Below are 24,600 nucleotides of genomic sequence, written 5' to 3' on the forward strand. Positions count from 1 at the left end.
TGGCTACTTTCCCCTCTGTGGGGCAGGTGAGGGGGTGGGTATCTTGACTGTACTGTATTTTCAACTTTCAGCAGCACGCTGGCTCAGGGAAAGGGTTCCAGATGTTAAGCAAAAATCGTAATTTACGTTCATCTAAACCAGTTTCCTTGCATCATATAGGAGCCTATTGTATATTCAGTATAATACAAGGTGTTTGAAAAATAACTTCTTAGTTTTAAGTTAAAACACATTAAAATTAGGGAGTTCATTTTCAAACACCCTGTATAGTGTATATCTCAGTGATTCTCAACCTGGAGTCCCCAGATGTTTTTGGCCTACAACTCCCAGAAATCCCAGCCAGTTTAACAACTGTTAGGATTTCTGGGAGTTGAAGGCCCAAAACATCTGGAGACCCCAGATACTACACTGATCTATGTAGTATAGTGTATCCCCTAACATGTAGTTCTCCAGGTGTTTTGGGCTTCAGCTTCCAGAATTCCTAACCCTTGGACAAGCTGGCTTGAGCTACTGGGAGCTGGGGTCCCAAACACCTGGAGGACCACAGGTCATGCAGGCCTGACCTAAAAGGATACCAGAGACTTTAAAAAAATATAACAATACCTTATTCCCCAGACTTACACCCAGACTTGCTTATTCCTACTCAAACCAGTTCCTGGTCAGAAGCCACATATTCCAGTACATTTCAGATTGCAGGCTCAGTGCATTGTAAAATAATACAACATTCTATCTGTATTCTACACAAAGCATGAAAATCTCTAATGTGTGATCTTGCACTAAACAGCTGAATATCTATTTGTGTGTGTCAAATACATCAACAGCCTTCTACATTTATATCAAATCGTAGCATTCATTTTAAAATAATATTTCCTTACAAATACATTAGAAAGGCCATTTTTGAAATAGTTTCTAAACAGGCAGCTTGCTTCTCTTAGGAAGTGGCTGCATCAAGATTTATGTACTAAACTGTTACAAAGAAATGAGTGTTTGAGAGTTCTACAAACAAAGAGTCTTTTTATTGCATTCAAAGTTCTATAGCTTTAAGGGATACTTATGTCTGAGATATATAATGCATTTTTCTCTAATGTAATGCATTTTTTCCAGTCAATCTATTTTAAAGATGACTCTGTGATTAAAACTGACTTCATTGTACCAATATGATGATAAAAGAATTAAACAGGATTATCATAACATTAATGTCTGACATCCTGTTGGTGACATCTGCTGAACCTCACCTAATTTCTGTGGGTAAAGGAGCAGACATGGGAATTTAATGTCCTCTGGAGAATAAAGGTTTGTGGAGAAGCAATGGCCTTGAGGCAGATAAAAATAATGACATGGGATGCCATGAAGAACCATGCTTTTGTCACTTGGCACCTGGCTTATGGGGACAACATGGATACTTCTACATGGCCTTTGCGACATCCTCTACTACTGGCTGACAAATGCTGTGTTATACCACTTCCACATGCAAACTAGGTTTGTTTTGTAGAAATTGAGTTGCTACCAAGTTGCCCCTAATGAAACTTGATATTCTGTCTCCCGTGTAGGTTCTTGACCATTTATAATCACTTTTAAATCTCCTATTACTTCCTAACCACAGTACAGATATTAAACGGCAAAATAAGCCCCTTTCCACATTCTAACAAACATGATACTAAAAAGAAAGGAATGAGAAAGGTAAAGTACGCACTGGCTGAATTTCTTCTACAGAAGCCAAAGTACGATGGTAGACTAATCTCTCCTTTGGATGAATCAGAAAGTTCAGTCTACTCTGACATTCAAGGGCAGCTGGGAGGTAGTGTACTTTCTGGAAAACCTTTTTGCTGCTAACCCTTTAATGCAGTGGTTCTCAACATGTGGATCTCCAGGTGTTTTGGCCTACAACTCCCAGAAATCCCAGCAAGTTTACCAGCTGTTAGGATTTCTGGGAGTTGAAGGCCAAAACATCTGGGGACCCACAGGTTGAGAACCACTGCTTTAATGTCAAAGCAAGGTGCCCAGCCTAGCTTTCTGTTTGCCATTGTGACCTTTCTTTTTATTATTAAAATTGTTTAATGATCCTTCAATCACCCACCTCAGAGCTTGGGAAAAGTAACTACCATATATACTTGTCTGTAAGTTGACCTCATGTATACGTTGAGGACAGGTTCTGGGGACAGAATTATGTATTTTGATAAGTCAAGGGTCATCTTGCAGAGAACCAGCACTGCCACTGCCATTTTCCCACCCAGACATTCCTAAACAGCAATACGACAGAGAGAGCAAAAGAAGCCAATGAGTCTTTTTTGGTTCTCCTGGGACAGACTAAGCTCTCAACTTTCTCCACTCTACTCAAAGATGGTTCCTTGTGTTATAAGCATTAAGGTATAGTACTTACACTGATCTGTGGTTTGGGGGATTGATTTTTTGACTAAAATTTCCAGACCACTGGGGATTCTGGGAGATCTAGCCCAAAAGAGATTTATTTTATTTATTTATTTACTTACTTTATTTCTATCCCTCTCTGTCTCACCCCAAGGGGGACTCAGTGGCTTCCAATTGGAGAACTTTCTCTGAGATTTGGTTATTGTACCCTTTACTTGAATGTTTTAAAGAAAAATGAACAGGCCAACCTGTGGAGCATGGGAGTTTATGATAAAACCGAATGAAATCGGAGTATAGAGCAAAAAGGAAGACAGTCTTGTAATTGCCTCTCGGTCCTGAATGTAAGGTACTAATGACAGCAATAGAATGCAAGACTAGACAGGCTGGTCAACTCAGTCAGATTATTCTGGTGTACTGCTGATTTGCCTTCGTGACAATACACCTAATGCTGCTAATTCCAGGTGGCAGTGGGAACTACTACAGTGCTGACTTACGTCATTAAGTTGGTTTCTGCATGGACATGTTAGTAATTGTAGTGTTTTTGGTTGGATCATTGCTTAAGCCGTAGATGAACTCTGCATAGTTCAAAATGTAACTCTAATTACCACTAAAGAAGCCATTAAGATGATGTTGTGAAATGGCGTGTATTCCATGTCTGAGATGAGGCTGTACATAGGGGGCTTAATTATAGGAAACAAGCCAATTATTACCTTTGCTACTAATGCTCACATAACTTATGTCAGGAATGCCATTTTCCATTAAAGAGCTAGAAGCACAATGTTTGCAATTTTTTCAAGGCTAGTTTGAAATTCTTTTGAAATTTGTGTCTTGAAATTCATCTCCTCTTACTTTTCAAAGATTAAAAAAGTTTAAAGTCCATAAGGTCTGTGTTAGAAACCAGAGAATGCATTTTTTCCGCAACAAAGTATGAGACAGATATTTTATATATATTTTGAGAGAAAATATATTTTCTTTTCAGAGGAATTTGATATTAAATAATCTGAGTGAGTCACAATTAATCATTAAACTAAAACAAAGCCTTTTGGTCTGCTTTGGAACATATGATCTCCCTTGCCACATCTCCTCTGACATGCCTCAAGGACATGGAGAACATTTACTCCTTCTTTCCTCTAGACCACAGCTTATCATGCCATCCAAAATGATCTTGTTGTTGTCGTATGCCTTCAAGTAATTTCCATCTTATGGCAACCTTACTTAGCACGCGGTTTTCTTGGCAAGATTTTCTCAGAAGATGTTTGAGTTTGCCTTCCTCCAAAGCAGAGAGAGTGTGACTTGCCCAAGGTCACCCAGTGGGTTTCCATGGCCACAGAGGCATTCAAGCTCTGGTCTCCAACTACTTCACCATCTGAATATGTCTAAAGCAGTGGTTCTCAACCTGTGGGTCCCCAGATGTTTTGGCCTTCAATGTCCAGAAATCCTAACAGCTGGTAAACTGGCTGGGATTTCCGGGAGTTGTAGGGCAAAACACTTGGGGACCCACAGGTTGAGAAACACTGGTCTAAAGTTTGACTGATGTTAACTGTGGCCTGTTTGAAACAATTTAACTTGAAACCACGAGTAATGAAGTTGCTGCTTTCAAGCAACGCAGTTATCGTTAACCACAATGTAATATTAATCACATTAAACTATGGTTAACAGAAAACTAGAAGCAAACACTTATCATTTGTTTGCTGCAGCAGAAGGAAGAAGGGGGTTGAGATGATGGAAATAGTCCAAAACCTATAAGGAAAAATCTAGCTGATGGAAGGCAAAAACGTTGAATGATATTCTCAAGCAGACCTCTCTTCAGGCTGTTGTAGGACACCAACTGGATACTAAAGATTGTCTTCTAGGAATGCCACTTTAACTGTTTCGTAAATACAGACCTGCAGAAACTGGTAATAACTTTCCTAGCCACATTGCTGGAGATTTCCCCAGGAGTCACTAAAGCAGTGGTTCTCAACTTGTGGGTCCCCAGATATTTTGGCCTTAAACTCCCAGAAATCCTAACAGCTGGTAAACCGGCTGTGATTTCTGGGAGTTGTAGGCAAAAGCACCTGGGGACCCACAGGTTGAGAACCACTACTTTAAAAGGAAATTTATCCCTGAGGTTCATGTCCCAGTACCTCTTCCCTGTCCAAATGCCAGCCTAAGGTAGTTGTGATAACATTAATACAGTTTAATGTTATGCCACATCCCCACAATATTATAAGGACAACTACAGAGAGATTGTTTATTTACAATCCTAGTACAATAATTCCTTCTCCTCCTGTATGCTGGTGCTAACAATAATCCACAGCAATTCCAGTGAAATCCAACAAGCCTTCTGGGAGTTGGATAGGTATAACCAACATGGTTTTTATGGCTCTCCTGCTATCACACAGATTATCTTTTAAAAATTCTACTAAATAGTTAAAGTAGTATTCCTAGAAGACAAGCCTTAGTATACAATGGAGACTGTAGAGGAAAGGAGTGGTAATATAAGAAATGCAAGGGCTTCGTAAATGGATGCAACTCCTACCACCGTTCTCATTTTAAATATATACCATAACATATTATTTCACGAAAAGATGAGAAGCTTCTACTCAAGAAGTTACAAGAGAACATGAACAGGAAATATGATTTACTTGAGCTTCCTGTTGCTTTTGCATTTTGCAATATCCAAAGCCTGTAAAGGTGCTTGAAGGTAATCAGTAACAGGTTTTAAAAGTCATTTAATTCTAAGCATTACAATTAAGGTACTGCTTCTTAGAAATGCACTGAATTACTAAGAAACAAAGATTAGTTTTAAATAAGAAGAAAATTGCATCTGTCGTTCCATTTATATAACTTAACACTAAATAGTCATAAGAATTTTCACTCCTAAGAGAATGTAAAAAGGGTCAAACTCAAATTAAGATGATTTTATGGGTTCCTCACACTATAGTCTTGCCCCATCATTTCCCTTCTAACACAGGTGTTTATATTACCAGATCTTAAATTCAGGATTATATGCAGTGAATACGTAACTTTCTCCTAGATTTGGAAAACTAAACCATAACATGGAAATATTTGGATGTCAAACACAAACCAAGGAGAGTCTACAATACTTTTCTATTTTATTCTTCGCTCATACTAGAACAGATGATTGAGGAACTACCAGAAACTGAAATCACACATTTCAAGTTACAGTGATGTAATATTTCTCCTGAGAATCATATGCTCTTTTGCTGGCTGTTAACTCTTAACTTTGCTTAGAAATATTAACTGGCTTCACAATGTAAAGAGAAGTGATGTAGAAATCTTTTAGTTTTCTAAGATATTAGTATTAGCTTCTGTAACTCCTTTCTTTAGCAAACTCAGAACAGTTGGAGTTAAATTCCTAAAGTTTCCTAACAATGCATTGTGTACTTGGCTTTGAGAACCCAAACCAAACTTGCTCTAATGCAGTGGCTCCCATTCTTTGGTTCTCTAGATGTTTTGTACTTCAACTCCCAGAATTCCTGACTATTGGACAAGCTGACTAAGGCTTCTGGGAGTTGAAATCCAAAACAAATGGAGGACCAACGTTTGGAAATTACTGGCCTGAGGCAAGTTGAAGTTAACCTGGACAAATAATAATTGCTTATCCAATTCTGTATTAGTCCTACCTTGGTTGAGATAGGTCAGGGTCTCTTCATGAAGTTTCACAGCAGGCGATGTAGCTGCACAAAGCACATATTGAAATGGAGGGAGTTTTGTGTCATTCTCAGGGGAAAGCTGAGGCTCTTCTTGTTTAAAGATCGGCAGTGCGAGGACATCACTGAAATAATACAATAATTCCCAGTTAGCAAAGGGATTATCTCCTACATTATAGAAATAGCACCATAACTAGGCTGACATTATCTGCAGGGCTTATATCCCATGAGAATTCTTACTATAACTGGATGGCCAGGAAAGTAGTATTAATACAAGCACGCCAGACTGAATTCAGGAGAAAGGACTGTTTTGCGCAAATATATATCACCAGAACATCTAGTTAAAAGGAAATGTGTATCTCACAACAAAACAAAACCAGTTTTGCATCCTTACATTTCATCAGTAACCACTGAACGTTCTGGAAATGAAGTCCAGAATGTTATTCCTTAACCAATTAAAATGCAGCAACAGAGATCCAGACTCATTACATCATAGGAAAAAGTGATGGGTTTGAATAAGATATTTTCCCTAGTCAATTTTGCAATAAAAAGTATTGACAAAAAATTAGATATGCCAGAAAATGAAATTTTACAATAAAAACTTAATCAAGCAGTAGGTGGTATATATTAACCCAAGTCTCTCTTCAAAAACTTCAGCTTTCGGGGCTAGATTTGACAGCAACTCCGGTCACCCACGGAGCCAGCCAGCTCCCATCAAACGACAGCGTGCTGACTCCGTGGGCGCAGAGGGGTGGAATCAGTGTGCTGCTGCCACCCTGGCAACACTGGAGGCTTCCTGCGTTGCCCAATCTATGGAGGGAAGCCATGCACTCCACGCTTCCCCCATATGATCCGGATTCTCCACACCTCGTGGCAAAGAGGACTGCTGCCTCCTTCTGCCGCCAGCCATCTGATGAGGCGGTGAGTACTGTAAGAACACATTCAGCTTGGCAAACAAATGAAACAAGAAACCCAAACTTCCTCAGAATTACAACTTTCTGCATACCTAACACTTTCCTTCTCTCTGTTTATCCCTACCTAAAAACGATTTCTACTCTCAAAGAATAATCGCAAAAACAGAACAATTTCTGAACAATCCCATGTTTGTGTGAAGAGGTTTTGTAAGGGAAGCCCAGAGTCCTGCTTCAGTGCCTACTTAAGACTACTGATTATGGATGGTGAGGGAGCAGCTGTAGTATATTTGTGTTCTTGCCTGAGGATGTGGATAGCTACACCTGCAGCAAGTGCAAGTTGGTGGCCCTGCTGGAAGTTAAGGTCCTGCAACTTGAGGGCCACATATCAACCCTTCAGAATATTCGGGAGCCACACAGTTCTGTCCTGAGCCCAGTGCTAGTCAACATCTTCATCAATAACTTGTACAATGGAATACAATGCATGCTTATAAAATTTACAGATGACTCCAAATCGGGAGGAGTTGCTAATACCCCCAAAGGACAGGATCAGAATCCAAATCCAAAATGACGGTAACAGATTAGAGAGCTGGGCCAAAAGTAACAAAATGCATTTCAGTTGGGAGAAATGTACAGTACTACACTTAGGCAATAAAAATGAAATGCACAGATATAGCAGAGATTATACTTGGCTTGAAAACAAGGGATCTATGTGAAAGGGATCTATGAGTCCTAGCAGACAACAAGCTACTGCATCAAAAGGCGTATAGTATCTAGATTGAGGGAAGTCGTAGTGCCTCTCTATTCTGCTATGGTCAGACCTCACCTCGAATAATGTGTCCAATTCTGGGCACCACAGTTCAAAAGAGATATTGACAAACTGGAAGGAGTCCAGAGGAGGGCAACTAAAATGATAAAAGGTCTTGAGACCATGTTCTATGAGTAACATCTTAAAGAGCTGTGTATGTTTGGCCTGCAGAAGAAAAGGTTGAGAGGAGACATGATAGCCATGTATAAATATGTGAAAGGGTGTCATAAGGAAAAGGGAGCAGACTTGTTTTCTGCTGCCCTTGAAACTAGGACTAAGGGCAATGGGTTCAAATTACAGGAAAGGAAATTCCACCTGAATGTTAGGATGAACTTCCTGACCGTAAGAGCTGTCCAACAGTGGAACTCTCTCAGAGTCTGGTGAAAGCTCCTTCCTTGGCAACTTTTAAACAGAGGCTGGATGGTCATGTGTCAAGAATACTTAATTGTGCTTTTCCTGCATGGCACGAGGTTGGATTGGATTGCCCGGGTGATATCTTCCAACTCTATTATTCTATGATTCTAAGCAAACCATGAGTCAACAGTGTGATGTCACAGCTAAATAAGCCAATGTAATTCTAGGCTGCATAAATAGGACAATAGTATCTAGACTGAGGAAAGTCATAGTCTCACTGTATTCTGCCTTGGTCAGACCTCATCTAGAATACTATGTTCAGACACCATAATTCAAGAAAGATATTGAAATATGTCCAGAGGAGAGCAACCAAAATAGTAAAATATCTGGAAAACACACTGTATGAGGAATGGATTTGGGAACTTGGTATGTTTAGCCTGTACAAGAGACAGTTAAGAAGTGACATGATAGCCATGTTTAAATATTTGAAAGGATGTCACACCAAAGATGGAATAAACTTGGTTTCCTTTGCCCCAGAGACCAGGATATGGAGCAACAGATTCAAACTGGAGGGAAGGATATGGCACTTTACATTCGGAAAAGTGTTTTGGCAGTAGAAATTTGCTTCACAGTGGAATATGCAGCTTCAGAATGTAGAGGTATTTTAATGAGAAGCAGGATGGCCATCTGTCAGGAGTTGTTGGAAATTACAACCTTCTTCAAGCCTCCTCTAGAATTTGTTAATCTATTATTCTGTTTGCTTACTGTTTTATGTGCATGTTATGGTATGCAGCTTCTTTTGCTCTATGTTTCCTGAGAGGTTGTGGGCAGGGCTGCAGACCACATGATCTGATCTGAGACTGCTCAAACTCCATTTTTAGATTCTTCTTAGACTATAGGCTGCTAACAGAAAACACATGCCTGCTATTGTAATAAGAAAGATGCCCTGTGCCATCCGCACCATGAGATTATCTCAAACGTATCTGAAACTGGACTAATAAAGCTATGTACCTGTGTTAAGCTGAACACATGAAGTTGTGAGTTAAATTTTTTTTACCAAAGCCTACTTCATTTTTGTCTCTTGAGTGAATAATATAAAACTAGTTGTTTTATGGGACAGTAGATATATTTTTGGGCAAATGAAAAACATTTCTGAAACTCTGCTATGTTGCGCATTGACATATTTTCTGTTTTCCTAACAGATCAGAGACAATAGGTTCAGTCTAACACCTGAAGACATTGCCTTGCATATTACATTTGGTTCCATACCATATGAGAAGATTCTACTCAAATGGTTTTTTGGCTCTTTTCTGAAAAATCACACTTTTCCAAAAGATTATGATCTCCAAATGGTTGTGAATGGCATTTTCCAAAAGAAGTGATTTGATTGCGTGATCCTGCATGGCAGAATGAGGTTGAACTGGATGACCCTTGTGATCTCTTCCAACTCTTCCAAATAATTCCTTTCACATAAAAAACATACACAAAAAGTGGGTATGTACACATCTGTGTGTGAAAGAGAAAACTTGATTGCTTGGTTTTGGGGTTTATCATGAAAACCAAGAAGTTTCCTTTCGCTTGGACAAAATGACTTTTTTAAAAGATAAGTTTGAATTGTTGATTTTACAATCCAAAATCGCTATAAAATTACTTATCTGCATGTTAGCAAAGTCATCAAAACAACCTGAACATTTGTTCCCTATTGAGAACACATTTTGTCAGTAAAGTTGGCAGTTGAAGACAGGTCAAATGCAAACTAATGAGAACAGAGGACTTTCTGAAATTTTACTTAGCCACACTGAAGAAGTGATGAAATCAGTTTAAAAGGAATGCTTGCTCTTTTCTACTTTTACCTCTCCAAAATGCTATTTTATGTGGTAAGAAAGGAATTAGCAGAAAGGAAGAATTTTAGGAAAGTAATTGAGCAGATTGACATTAGATGAATCAGTATGACACAGCAGTTCTACACAGAAGGAAGCACCGAAGTCCCATCCTAAGCAACAAAAGTATACATCTCAAGGCAACAGGGGAAGCGGAAGTCCTGTTCTTTAGTCCAATAAAAGTTATGTCCTGGTCAACAGTAATCCAGAGTCTTTTGTGGAGTACAGTGTTCAAAGGTACAAGCATGGGAGAGTCAGTACAGCTGTGGGGACTGTAATCTTCAGAGGAAAGCAAATTTGTGGACAGGATGCAGTTTAGCCATTTTGTGTCCATCCCCCACCTCCAAAAAACACCATCAGCTGAATTTGGCAACCAGCTACAAACCAGAGTAAGCACAGCACGTAGGAGCAGAGACAAAAAAAAATGCAACTTCTCCATTTGATAGTAAATTGCAGGATGGGTTTATAAAACCAATGCAACTTTTCTTATGTGCAACTGCTGAAGTCACAGTTATAGTTTGATGAGGCACTAGCACTCTGGCAAAGGTATGTTGACTTTAAAGCAGTTTCTCAAACTGTGCTCTTCAGATATTTTGGACTTCAGCTCCCACAATTCCTAACAGCTGGTAAACTCGCTGAGATTTCTGGGAGCTGAAGTTTGAGAAATTAACCTATGGTAAATTAGTAAATACCTAGCTTAACTCTTGAGTGCTTTTCTTTTTCCCTTGCAAGGGGAGCAAAGGAATCATAGGTGTTCATCAAATACAACTGCCTGACCATGTTCCTATGAAAAATCATTAGTATGTCTTAAAATCAGCATAGGAACACCTGTCTTTGCAAGCCTTAGGGCTAACTAAAAAAAAGTTGCTTTAGCAAAGGGTGTGACACCCTCACCTGTCCCCAGGGCACCCAGCTATTTGCATCCCTTTTGTGAGTAACACGTGAAGTATGCCATTCCTATTTCAGAAATATTTCAGTTTCTAGTTCTGTCCCATGGGGTGGGGGTTGTCAGTGTGCATATATACCTTCAAGTCACCTGTCAACGTATAGTCACCTCGTGGATTTCATAGGGGACTCCATAGGGAAGGAATACTCAGGGTGGTTTTTCTAGTTTTCCCCTCTGAAATGTCCAAGTACTAACCAGTAGTGATTCTACTTAGCTTCCTTTTAGGTTATTTAGACAAAGACATTATTAACAGAATTACACAACCTGAAAACACTCAGCTCTCCATCTCAAATAACAAATCAGAGTGAACAGAAAAAAGAAAAACACCAAGGAATATTCGTTCTTCTGCATCTATAATGAATTCATCTGAATCCTTGCCTTTAATTCAGGACAGAGGTACAACTAAACTTAGATACTTCCACATCTGTATCACCTGCTTGAATCTCTATATAAAGTTCACTTGCTCCCTCTGATACATTTTCCCTAAGATTCCTCACAATTCTTAAATGATTTTGTTGACTGTTTTAACATAATCCAGTTGAAAGAACATTTTACACTATGGAATGTTGTCATTTGGGAAATTTGACCAGATCTTGACCATAAAGAATTACTTTTGACTAATTTCCGGTTATTAAGGTAAAGATTTTCCCCTGACATTAAGCCTAATCGTGTCCGACTCTGGGGGCTGGTGTTCATTTCCATTTCTAAGCCGAAGAGCTGGCGTTGTCCGTAGACACCTCCAAGGTCATGTAGCCAACATGAATGCATGGAGTGCAGTTACCTACCTGCCAGAGCAGTACCTATTGATCTACTCACATCTGCATGTTTTAGAACTGCTAGGTTGGCAGAAGCTGGGGCTAACAGCGGGAGCTCACCCTGCTCCCTGGATTCGAACCACCGACTTTTCGGTCAGCAAGTTCAACAGCTCAGCGGTTTAACCCATTGCACCATCGGGGGCTCCAGTTATTAACAATGCAAAATTCTATAGTTTTCCACATTAAGGTCCATAAACAATAGGGCAAATGAAAGGTGTGTTCATAGGCCATTCCCATCTGAAAGATGTCCTTGGAAAACATCCAGGTTCTTATTTAATGTCCCTATAATTTCTGAGATTTTGCATCAAATCTGTTTGCATCAAGTCTGTCTATTGCAAGAAATAGAGCTCCAACAATATTGAGAGGGTCACACATATCCCACTTCTATCACAGGCAAGAGCGGTCTTCCCAAGGGGAAAACAATACTTATCCAGCAAGCCCAATACATCACTAAGAATTTGGATTTGGTTTCCAAACCCCCTTGGTGACATAAGCTGGTTCAGATGTTCAGTCTGTTACAACCAGAATGAGGATTAAAAGATACAGAATATTTACATTCACTTAAACATTAATCTTTCTGCAGCACCACTAGCAAAATGTTGCATAATTTATTCAACACAAGAAAGCGTACCTTTACAGAAGGTTGTCTAATAATTCCATTTCTAAGACCCCTGCCTTTTTCCCAAAATAAGGGTTTTCTTCTTCTGCCTCTGTGTTTTTTCCAACTAAATCATCTGAAGCATTTGTCTATTGCCTCTCAGTCCACCGAGGATAGTTAAAAAATGACTAGAGAGCAATCCAGGTAGTAAACTGTTTACGTTCAGTAAGGCTTACTCAAAGGTAGGGGACTACAAGAATGCAGCCTCGACCTCTTAGGAAACCGAAAGAGGAAAATATTTTGTGCATCAGGAACAAACACAGCTCAATCATAAATATGACAACTGTAAGCCCTCATGTGGACATTACAAGGACAGGATCTGATGTTGGGACAAAAATAATTATACACAGAGACAGAAATGCAAAATACAGCTATAGAGGCAGGTATGGAAAAATGCATCTACAAATACTGTCAAAATATTTGAGAACAGTATAATTTGCAAGAACATATTTTATAAGCATTTATACAGCCCAGAAAACTCACAGTAATCCAGTGATTCTGGCCATGAAAGTCTTCGACAACACATCAAACATTAATAGTCTCTAGAAAGCGACACATAGAACCTGATTAACTATCTGCTTCAAAACTTGACTGAATACGTTAAATGTGAATACGTTAAATGTACAGCATTAACATTCTGTCTAGGTTTGCAGCAAGTGGCAACTATGTTGACCTGAGAGGATTCCTGTGACTTCAGCAGCTGCACATAAGAGGAGTTGCATTGGTTTTAAAATTTGATCCTGCCATTTATTATCAAATGGGGAAGTTGCAGCTGGTGATGCCTTCTCATGGTATGGACATAACCACGCAAGGAGTGAGACTGGCTCAGGAAAGCCCCAAGATGGCAACAGCCATGGTAGGACTCTTTTGCCCTAGCACTGTACTTCCCCAGCCATTATGAGAATATCCAAGTTTGACTCCCACTACTCTTGAATTTTCCGAGGGGAAAAACTATGTGGCACTGCGGTCTGGACACATTCAGATCTGTATTAGCATGTCATTAGAGGCATTCAGTAATTTGGCTCTCTGCGCCAGCCCAAGGGGATAAGATGGCCGCTCCTAATCCTGGCAGGTCCTAACTTGTTTCAACTTGATATAGTTATATAATTCATAAACACAAGCCTTAATTGGATTAGACTCTACCAGTTGCAATTCAAATCTCAGATTCTACCCAAGTTGCATGTCCTCCAGCTACTAAGAAATGTCCAATTTGCCTTCGGCTGACTTTTAAACAAGCACACCTCCTAACTTTGCCAAGTTTGTTTCTACTTCTGTTTTGCACCTCTGAAGGAACTTGGGAAAGATTCATCTCATAGCTGGGTTGTACATTTTCAAAATAATAAACCCAGTCAATCATTGCCAACCTACTCAGTCGTGCCACCTGCAACACAGGATTTGCATATCCACCTAGTTGTGCCATACCCAGCTTAGGTCTACCATCTTCTTCACTCCCATTTTAAGATTAACCCATCAGACCCAAAGCACCTTTTGTTGTCACATTGACCAATGAAGAGTTCTTACAGTCAAAAACTGCCATTTTGTGATATTTTGATTTGTGTGGATCAAGACACTGTTCAACTGAGGATTTGGAAACAGCATAATATTACAACAGCAACAACTTCTACTACTACTACTACTACTTTATTCTTGTATCCCGCCCCATCTCCCTGAAGGGACTCGGGGTGGCTTACATGGGGACCAAGCCCAATAGTACAGCAATAAAACATTGACATAAAATATAATCCAATTAGAATGAATACATAAAACATACAAAATATCATAAAACATAAGCTGAACAACAACCAATAACCAGGATGGAATTAAAAAGTACATAGATTAAATATAACAGCATCGAATCAAGATCTTCCTAAATATGTATGTCTCTAGCTTTCTGTTGGGAAGGTGTGAAATGTAGGTCTTCCACTGGTTCTTACATTATTCATTGCGCTTTTTTGCTTAAAGACATTTTCCTAATTGCGACCAGTGTGGAAATTAGGCAGGAAAAAGCTGGATTGATCCAGCACAGTAAATCAAATGGATAAAAGGACTTAGTCTTCACTGAAACAGAAGAGGGAGGTTACATATTTCCTTAGATAACTGGTGCCATACTAATTTTTAAGATTATTTACTAACGCTTTGCAGATACTTAACCTTTACGCAAAGCGTCTTCACATCTTCCCAGACTTTTTCATAAATAAACTGATTTAAAGAGTTATACATCTTATAAAATGGACTCTGAATCTACAAATAATAAATGGTTATTCCAAAATGTCTGGTGCAGCTATTAATCAGTGGCACCAAACACCAAACACTTTGAAGGCATCAAGAGAGCCAGTATGTAGATTACCTTGAGTGATGGACTAGAATTCTGTGAGAAAAGTGTCTGAATCCCTCCTCACCCATAGCAATCCACTGGGTGACCTTAGGCAAGTCACACTCTCTCAGCTGCAGGGCAATGCAAAGGCAAATCCTCTCAAATCTTATCAAGAAACCTCTGGGGTAGGTTTGCTTGAGGGTCTCCACAAGTCAAAAACAGCTTGAAGGCACACAACAACCAAAACAATAAATAAGAAAAAAATAAGCTATGCTACTTTATAACAAAAATTACAAAATCAGATTAGACAATAACTTTATCAAGACCAAATTAAGGTGCACAAAGATATTTAACATCCATAATGATCTAAAGCAAGATGCTACCAAATTCACAGTGGGATACAAATCATTTTCCCCAAACAGCCCCAGATATAAACATGCATGATATCTTGCACAGCGCAGCACCCAAGTCTACAACTTGGACTCCATTCCATTTTAAGCCTGAATGCAGAGTTCATGATTTCAAGATCGTATCAAATGTTATTTCCCCTAATTTCACCCACCCCAATTCATGTCCAAAGCCTGCCCACATTTTTGTGCACTTCTGCCTAAAGGAAGTTGTAATCATGTCGCAGGACAGTCCACATCAGATAGTATACCTCCTAAAGTATTCCTCTGAATTGGAAGGTGCATACACATATATGCTTTGTTATGCAGGAGACGAATATGTCAATCTAAGAACTGCATCCTCGTGTACTTTTAAACGTACTCATGCAGTGCCAATCCCCATACTCAATGCCTCTCCTTCCTCCATCATCCAAGGCTGAATCTACACTGCCCTATATCTGAGGATCTGATCACAGATTATCTGCTTTTAACTGAATTATATGAGTCTACACTGCCAGATAATCTGGGAGACTGAGATAATCTGAGATCAGATCCTCGGATATAGGGCAGTGTAGATCCAGCCTGAGTTGATTAAAATCAGCACAAACATGTATTCTCAAAAGGAAAGTATAAACGTAGAATAAATAAATATCCCATTAAACCATCTGAGGTTCATCCTGCATTTCCCAGACTCTTTTATGTGACTTGGAATTTTCACATTATTCAAATTTACAAGCCATATCCCAGCTCACACTCATTCAAAAAATCCCAAGGTGAGAAGGAAATGTTCTCTTTACCTCTGTAGGTAAGATACTGCATTTGCTGCAAAATTCACCTCTACTTTAAGATCGCGGAATCAAAACTACCAACTTTCAGTCGCTTTACACATTTCATCTACTGCTTTGGGTCTTGATCAATAGAAAAAGCAGGTGGGTGAATAAGTATCATCATCGAACATCTACTATCCAAGAAAGAAGCCGTACGCGCATGAACCAGAGGTGAACAGAGACCACTTGTTCAAAAACAGGATTGTTCAAGTGATCAAACATCCTTCAGTGGGGGTCCGATCCACCAGTGCCACAAAACCAGCACATACCTGCTACCGTTCTTCCAAGGAACATGTGCATGCATGGACATTCAACACTGAGACATATATACAAGTAGTCCCCAAGTTACAAACATAGTTAAGAACGAGGGTAAGACAACAAGAAGTGAGAGGAATCTACCTCTCAGAAGGGAAATGCACACCAATCCTTGTTTCCATACATAAGTCAATATTTTCAATTATCGCTGGGACAGAAAATGAGGTGAAATCTTCTGAACAAGGGCACAGACAAAAAAAAATCACAAAGATGTTAACTCTTCCTTATGCTAGCTTATATACACAAACACACATATAGAAAAAGAGAGGTTGGAGTTACACTTACAAAATGAACCTGCTCCAATGGAACTAGCTGGAAAGTCATAGCTCAATGCTATGAAAAGTTGTAGTTGGAAAGCCATGGCTCAATGTTATGGAGGGTTATACAGTAGAGTCTCACTTATCCAAGCTAAACAGGCCGGCAGAACCTTGGATAAGCGAATATCTTGGATAATAAGGAGGGATTAAGGAAAAGCCTATTTAACATCAAATTAGGTTATGATTTTACAAATTATGCAGCAAAACATCATGTTATACAACAAATTTGACAGAAAAAGTAGTTCAATACGCAGTAATGTTATGTTGTAATTACAGTAGAGTCTCACTTATCCAAGCCTCGCTTATCCAAGTTTCTGGATTATCCAAGCCATTTTTGTAGTCAAAGTTTTCAATATATTGTGATATTTTGGTGCTAAATTCGTAAATACAATAATTACAACATAACATTACTGCGTATTGAACTGCTTTTTTTGTTGTAAAACATGATATTTTGAAGCTTAATTTGTAAAATCATAACCTAATTTGATGTTTAGTAGGCTTTTCCTTAATTCCTCCTTATTATCCAAGATATTCGCTTATCCAAGCTTCTGCCAGCCCGTTTAGCTTGGATAAGTGAGACTCTACTGTACTGTATTTACAAATTTAGCACCAAAATATCGCAATATATTGAAAACATTGACTACAAAAATGCCTTGGATAATCCAGAACCTTGGATAAGCGAGGCTTGGATAAATGAGACTCTACTGTAGTTGGAAAGCCATGGCTCAATGCTATGGAGGGTTACAGTTGGAAAGCCATGGCTCAATGCTATGGAAAGTTGTAGTTACAAAGCCATGGCTCAATGTTATGGAGAGTTGTAGTTGCAAAGCTATGGCTCAATGCTATGGAGAGTTGTGGTTGGAAAGCCATGGCTCAAAGCTATGGGGAGTTGTGGTTGGAAAGCCATGGCTCAAAGCTATGGGGAGTTGTGGTTGGAAAGCCATGGCTCAAAGCTATGGGGAGTTGTGGTTGGAAAGCCATGGCTCAAAGCTATGGGGAATTGTAGTTGGAAAGCCATGGCTCAAAGCTATGGGGAGTTGTGGTTGGAAAGCCATGGCTCAAAGCTATGGGGAATTGTAGTTGGAAAGCCATGGCTCAAAGCTATGGGGAGTTGTGGTTGGAAAGCCATGGCTCAAAGCTATGGGGAATTGTAGTTGGAAAGCCATGGCTCAAAGCTATGGGGAGTTGTGGTTGGAAAGCCATGGCTCAAAGCTATGGGGAATTGTAGTTGGAAAGCCATGGCTCAAAGCTATGGGGAGTTGTGGTTGGAAAGCCATGGCTTAAAGCTATGGGGAGTTGTGGTTGGAAAGCCATGGCTCGAAGCTATGGGGAGTTATAGCTGGAAAGCCATGGCTCAGTGCTATGGAGAGGCACCATCTCTGTGTGGTCGAGGAGGCTGAAGACCTTGTCAAGCCACAACTCCGTGGCGTTTGGGGGGTCCCTGACTCACCGCAAATAGCTGCCTGTGGAGTGCTGGTTGTAATGCTCCGGCTGCGTGTGCCAAAACAACATCTTCTCTTCCTTCCCTGGCTTCTCCTGCTCCTTCGCTCCAGCAAAGGCGGAGGGGGAAAAAGGCTGGGCGTCGAGCTCCACGAGTGCCGGGGCTCCTCCGCGCGCTTTTATGGGGCCTCCGCGTGACCCTGCGGGGCGTGGGCGTGGGAGGGAAGGAGGGAAGGAGGGCCAAGAGGGAGGCCGGGCGGGAGAGGCACTGGCCTCTGCGCTGGAGGAGGAGGCGGGGCAACGCGAGGGCATCCGGACAGTCAGCACCTTGAGCCTCCCCTGACAACAAGGTCTGGAGCGCCTCCCCAAACTGCAGCCCCCACGTTTCCATCCTCTTCAGCAGGCTTAGGCAAACTTTGGCCCTCCAGGTGTTTGGTAGGCTGTTAGGAATTATGGGAGTCGTAGTCCAAAACACCTGGAGGGCCACCGTTTGCCCAAGCCTGCTCCTGAGCCATAGCAGCTCCACGGGTGTCCAACTGCAGTCATTCAATTACAAAGGCAGGGAGGCAGAAGGACCCTTCTTCACCGCAAGAAGAAAAGATCCCTACCAAGCCCATAACTAGGGGATGCTTTAGGGCAGGGGTCCCCAAACTTTTTAAACAGGGGGCCAGTTCACGGTCCCTCAGACCATTGGAGGGCTGGATTATAGTTTTTTTAAAAACTGAACAAATTCCTATGCACACTGCACATATCTTATTTTGAAGTAAAAAAAAAAGGAAGAAATACAGCCTCAGTGTTAATCATCATCATCATCATAAAAATAATAAAGAGGGTTGGAAGAGACCCCTTGGGCCATTTACTCCAACCCATAATCATAGCACCCCTGACAGATAGCCATCTAATAATAATAATAATGAAAAGCAGAGGGAACAATGACAGCTGGCACAACAAAACATTGCATAGAAAGTTCCTTGACAAAATTGAAGGAAAAGCTGATAAGGAGAAGACCTGGCTATGGCTCACGAATGGGACCCTGAAGAAGGAGACAGAAGGCCTGACCCTTGCAGCCCAGGAGCAAGCCATCAGAACAAATGTAATTAAGGCCAAGATCGAAAAATCAACTGATGACCCAAAATGCAGACTATGCAAGGAAACCGACGAAACCATTGATCATATCCCCAGCTGCTGTAAGAAAATTGCACAGACAGACTACAAACAGAGGCACAACTATGTGGCCCAAATGATTCATTGGAACTTATGCCTCAAGTACCACCTCCCAGCAGTAAAGAACTGGTGGGATCACAAACCTGCAAAAGTATTGGAGAATGAGCACGCAAAGATACTGTGGGACTTCCGAATCCAGACTGACAAAGTTCTGGAACACAACACACCAGACATCACAGTTGTGGAAAAGAAAAAGGTTTGGATCATTGATGTTGCCATCCCAGGAGACAATCGCATTGACAAAAAAACAACAGGGAAACTTCAGCCGCTATCAGGACCTCAAGATTGAACTGCAAAGACTTTGGCAGAAACCAGTGCAGGTGGTCCCGGTGGTGATGGGCACATTGGGTGCCGTGCCAAAAGATCTCAGCCAGCATTTGGAAACAATAGACATTGACAAAATTACGATCTGCCAACTGCAAAAGGCCACCCTACTGGGATCTGTGCGCATCATCCGAAAATACATCACACAGTCCTAGACACTTGGGAAGTGTTCGACTTGTGATTTTGTGAAACGAAATCCAGCATATCTATCTTGTTTGCTGTGCCATAAAATAAAATAATAATAGTAATAATAATACCATAATAAACATGGTTGGAAGAGACTCGTTCAGCCATCTAGTCCAACCCCCCTTCTGCCTTTGTGCATAAAGCACCCCTGACAAACAACAACACTGTAATAATCACAGTTGGAAGAGATTGCAAGCCTTCAAGAAAAATGAATCCACAACAGGGCTGCAGAGTATTCTTTCAGTCATTCACATTGGAATGATTGAGGAGGGAGAGAGTCACATGCGGACTCCCTGCTTGTCTCCTCAGCGGCGGCGGTGGGAAAGGTGCTGCGGGGCGAGGAAAAGGCGTGCACCTTTCTCTCCTCCCTCACCCGTCACGCACCTTTCCCGCTGCCTTCCTCGGTGGTGGCGGCGGGAAAGGTGCGTGCGGGGCGAGGGAGGAGAGAAATGTGCACGTGGGGCCTGGATAAATGGCTCCGATGGGCCGCATGTGGCCCGCGGGCCATAGTTTGGGGACCCCTTGTGATCGAGGTGACCACCCCCCCCCCCAGGACTTTGTAAAAGATAGTTCAAAAATCAAGACTTTATGTTCTATATTCCATATTTTTATAGTAGAAGGTGATTGAGACTTTTTACTGGAGTTTACTGTGGTTTACTAAAACTCTCTGTACAAAAGGTGTTTGACCTTTTAGCCTGAGGCAAGAGATAACAACTTCATGAATTGTAAAATCATGCTGCTAAAACTCCACTTTTATGAATTTCCATGCTGGGTTCTCCAGATGTTATGAACTTAGTTCTTATCAAATATTTTCAATTGTTTATATCATTCATGATTCCCCTTTATGCAATGTAACTCACTTTTATGGATTCTCCCTTATTTCCATGAAATCTATCTATCTGCCTATATGTATTTGTACTCTTTGGGATCCCTGGAAAATATGTATTTTTCCCAGCATGGTTTATATTCCAACTTTATTTTATTTTTCATTTTATTTCATATAATTGTCAAATCATGAAATCAAATAGGAAATATTTTGAACTCAACCTGAACCCCAGAACTTATCCCATTTCCTATGACCCAGGCTTCCTTTCCCAAAAACAAAAGGATAATCTGCCACCGCTAAATCCAATCACATTCAAATTGCATGGACAATATAGGGCTTGAGTCGCCGAATTCGGAGTTTGCTGACCTAAAGGTGATTCGCCCCAAGGCAAACATTGTCATATCTCACCCAAAGGAAAAACCAGGACACCTCAGGAAGGCGCCCTGCAGAGCCTGTCAATATGGCTCATCACCACCCATCTTTGCTTCCATCTCTGACACCCCAAGGCATATCTAAAATCTGTATATGTGACAGAAACCCGGACACCTTTGATTGCTGCCATTAATAAATTAAGCACCCTTTAGAAATCAGTCTAGCAGGACTTAATCTGCTAGTTCCTGTCCCGTCACCTCATTGTTTCGATAACTCCTGCCTTCTCTTTCCTGATTGGCCCGAGTAGAGACAAAAGGCAGCTTCCTATTGGGCCAACGGAGCAAGGCGGGAAACGAAAGCCCGCCTCGTTCAACCTTCTAGCCTATCAACGATCAGATGGGCGGGGAAGCAGGGCGGGAAATTCAAAGGGTTGTCAGACTGAAATTTTGTATAAGTATGGCTTTATTTTGATTGTATGGTACCCTAGTAGACCGAATGATCGCTGCTAGAGTCCTCTTCAGCTGAATTGCTCAATAAAGACTCCTTGGCGGATTTTCCTTCAACTTTGGCGGACCTTCTTCATTTCGGCTTCAGGTTGTATTGCGGCTCGTAATTCTCCTTTTGGCTTCGCCAAGGTCCGTTCTCTCAGGACCGGATCGGGTCTCTCCTTAAGGGCCCGATCCCCTAAAACGCGGTCGACAACACCCTGCTTTAGGGGTTCAAACCACCCCCCAAATTTTTCAGTTAAAAAAAACCTGGTTTAGACATGAATTTTAACTGGCTAACCAAAAACCCCTGCCAAGTCTATGAGAAGCAAAATTAGAATTCCTACAGAACTGCAAGCACTATCTCAACCAAATTTGGATTAATCACACTATCATTACCTTCCTTTCTACCAATTTACATTGCAATAGCAGCAATAGCTGACATAGTGGAAGAGACCTCGTGGGCCATCCAGCCCAACCCCCTGCCAAGAAGCAGAAAAATTGCATTCAAAGCACCCCTGATGGATGGCCATCCAGCCTCTGCTTAAAAACCTCCAAAGAAGGAGCCTCCACCACAGTCCAGGGCAGAGAGTTCCATTGCTGAACAGCTCTCACAATGAAGAAGTTATTCCTAATGTTCAGGTGGAATCTTCTTTCTTTTCTGTAGTTTGAAGCCATTGTTCTGTGTCCTAGTCTCCAGGTCAGCAGAAAACATGCTTACTCCCTCCTCCCTACGACTTCCCCTCACATATTTATCCATGGTCCTTATCATGTCTCCTCTCAGCCTTCTCTTCTGCAGGCTAAACATGCCCAGCTCTTTAAGCCACTCTTCATAGGGCTTGTTCTCCAGACCCTTGATCATTTTAGTCGCCCTCCTCTGGACACTTTCCAGCTTGTCAACATCTCCCTTCAATTGCGGTGCCCAGAATTGGACACAGTGTGATTCCAGGTGTGGTCTGACCAAGGCAGAATGGAGGGGTAGCATGACTTCCCTGTATCTAGACACTAGACTCCTATTTATGCAAGCCAAAATCCCAATGGCTTTTCTAGCTGCCGCATGACAAGACTGATGATCAGGTGAAAGTTCAATTAGTGCAAAATCCACAGACTCCATTGCCAAGATCTGTATTTCCTGTGGACAAGAAGAGGCACCTAAGTTTTGAACCCAAATGGTTCGACAGATTTCTCTGGTTAGCTTTCCCTGGTTGTTGTGGTGTTTGGCAGAGAAGTTGGGAGTAAAAGTGGTCTTCAAAAGCTTGAGGCATGGTTTGCTAAACCATTTGTGAGACAGAAAAATGCAATAGACACCAAAAAACAAGAGTACCATCAGAACAACTTGTGCTTGGTTGAAAACGTCTTGCTAATTCACAGTGGAGAGCATCTTGATGTTACCCGTGATCATAATAAACCCAGAGCCCCCATTGACTCAATGGGTTAAATCCTTGTGCCGGCAGGATTGCTGACCGAAAGGTTGGCAGTTAAAATCAGGGGAGTGGGGTGAGCTCCTGTCTGTCAGCTTCAGCTTCCCATGCGGGGACATGAGAGAAGTATCCCATGGTAAAACATCTGGGTGTCCCCTGGGCAACATCCTTGCAGATGGCAAATTCTCTCACACCAGAAGCGACTTGGAGTTTCTCAAGTTGCTCCTGACCTGAAAAAAAAATCATGATAAAAGAAATAAGAAGAAAACAAAAGAAAACAGAAATACATTTCTGCTAATTGTGGAAACTATTGTCCTTTGTGGCCAACAAGAACTGACTTAAAGAGGGAGCAATGATTCAGGACCTAATAATAATAATAATAACAATAATAATAATAATAATAATAAAACTTTATTTATACCCCGCCACCATCTCCCTAACGGGGACTCCGGCCGGCTAACATGGGGCCATGCCTAGAGCAATACAATATAGTAAAATATAAAAACAACATATCATAGCACCATTAAAAATACAATAAATGATAATAGGCATTACATCAAGAAATCAAAAAACAATAAAACAAGGGCAGGCCGCGTGAACACAAAGATAAAACCTGGAGTGAGAGGGACAGAGGGGTACTCCACTGCGGGCAGGGACATATGGAAGTGGGGTAATCTAGAGGATAGATGTTCGGGGTGGGAGTAACACAGAAATATATAACAGAAATTACTCACCGAAGGCACAGCAGAAGAGCCATGTTTTCAAGTCTTTCCTAAAAGCTAACAGCGTGGGAGCTTGCCTAATTTCAGTAGGTAGTGAGTTCCACAATCGGGGGGCCACAGCAGAAAAGGCCCTCTCCCTTGTACTCACAAAGCGGGCCTGGGATAAAGACAGTGGTGATAAAAGGGCCTCCCCGGATGATCGTAAAGATCGGGCAGGTTTATGGAAGGAGATAATATCATATTATATCTATCTTGTTTGCTGTGTCGTAATAATAATAATAATAATAATAATAATAATAATAATAATAATACTTTATTTATATACCGCCCTATCTCCCAGAAGGGACTCAGGGTGGTTTACAACAAAGATACAGACATACAATACACAACAATATAAAAACACATTATTACACAAAAATAAAATTTACATTAAAATAACAATCAGTAAAATCACAGCAGCTTCCAATTGGGGTCAATAATGTCATAACCCTAATCCTAACCTAGAACCTTTGCATAATGATGGTAATTTCAGGGCCTTGCTGAGATCTTGTACTAGATCAGAGACACTGACCTGAAAAGTCATCTTGGAAAAAAGTTTCAATCCCTCCCGAATTTTTCTTTTGGTTATGGGCCTGATCCCTACACAAGCATACATACTCGGGTGATTTGTGCCTTGAAGTCAAGCCAAAATTACACTATTATTGTAATCTTTGCTCCTGGGTTATAGATATCATCTCCTCCTATGAACCTGCACAAGCCCTGAGGTCATCAGGAAGAGGCCCTACTCTTGGCCCCACCATCATCCCAAGCACAATTGGTGGAAACGAGAGAGAAGGGCTTTTTGGTGGTAGCCCCACTGCTCTGGAACTCCGTCTTTAAAGAAGTTAGAATGGCTTCCTCCATGGTATTGTTCAGGTACCAAGTAAAAAATTCCCACTTTGAGTCCCGATTTGGGAGAAAAGCAGCATAGAAATAAATAAATAGTCATCATCATTTCCTAATTGGTTCTGTCAAAAAACATGGAAAAAGTTTATTAAACTATTTTTTTT

The 24,600-nt window shown here is 41.0% G+C and overlaps 1 protein-coding gene across 1 annotated transcript in view; it reads right to left on the reverse strand.

Moving 5' to 3' along the window:
- The window catches only part of tfcp2l1 (transcription factor CP2 like 1), a 47,057-nt gene extending 28,860 nt beyond the window's left edge, over positions 1 to 18,197 (reverse strand). Inside the window, exons 1-2 of the mRNA XM_003214913.4 lie at positions 18,002 to 18,197; positions 5,994 to 6,145 (exon numbers count right to left, since the gene is read on the reverse strand). Coding sequence (XP_003214961.1) covers positions 5,994 to 6,145; positions 18,002 to 18,063 — 214 coding nt within the window. The 5' untranslated portion in view covers positions 18,064 to 18,197. The remainder of the gene's footprint in view (positions 1 to 5,993; positions 6,146 to 18,001) is intronic.
- Positions 18,198 to 24,600: the final 6,403 nt, after the last annotated feature.

This window comes from Anolis carolinensis, chromosome 1, assembly GCF_035594765.1.
Source record: "Anolis carolinensis isolate JA03-04 chromosome 1, rAnoCar3.1.pri, whole genome shotgun sequence".
NCBI lineage: Eukaryota > Metazoa > Chordata > Lepidosauria > Squamata > Dactyloidae > Anolis > Anolis carolinensis.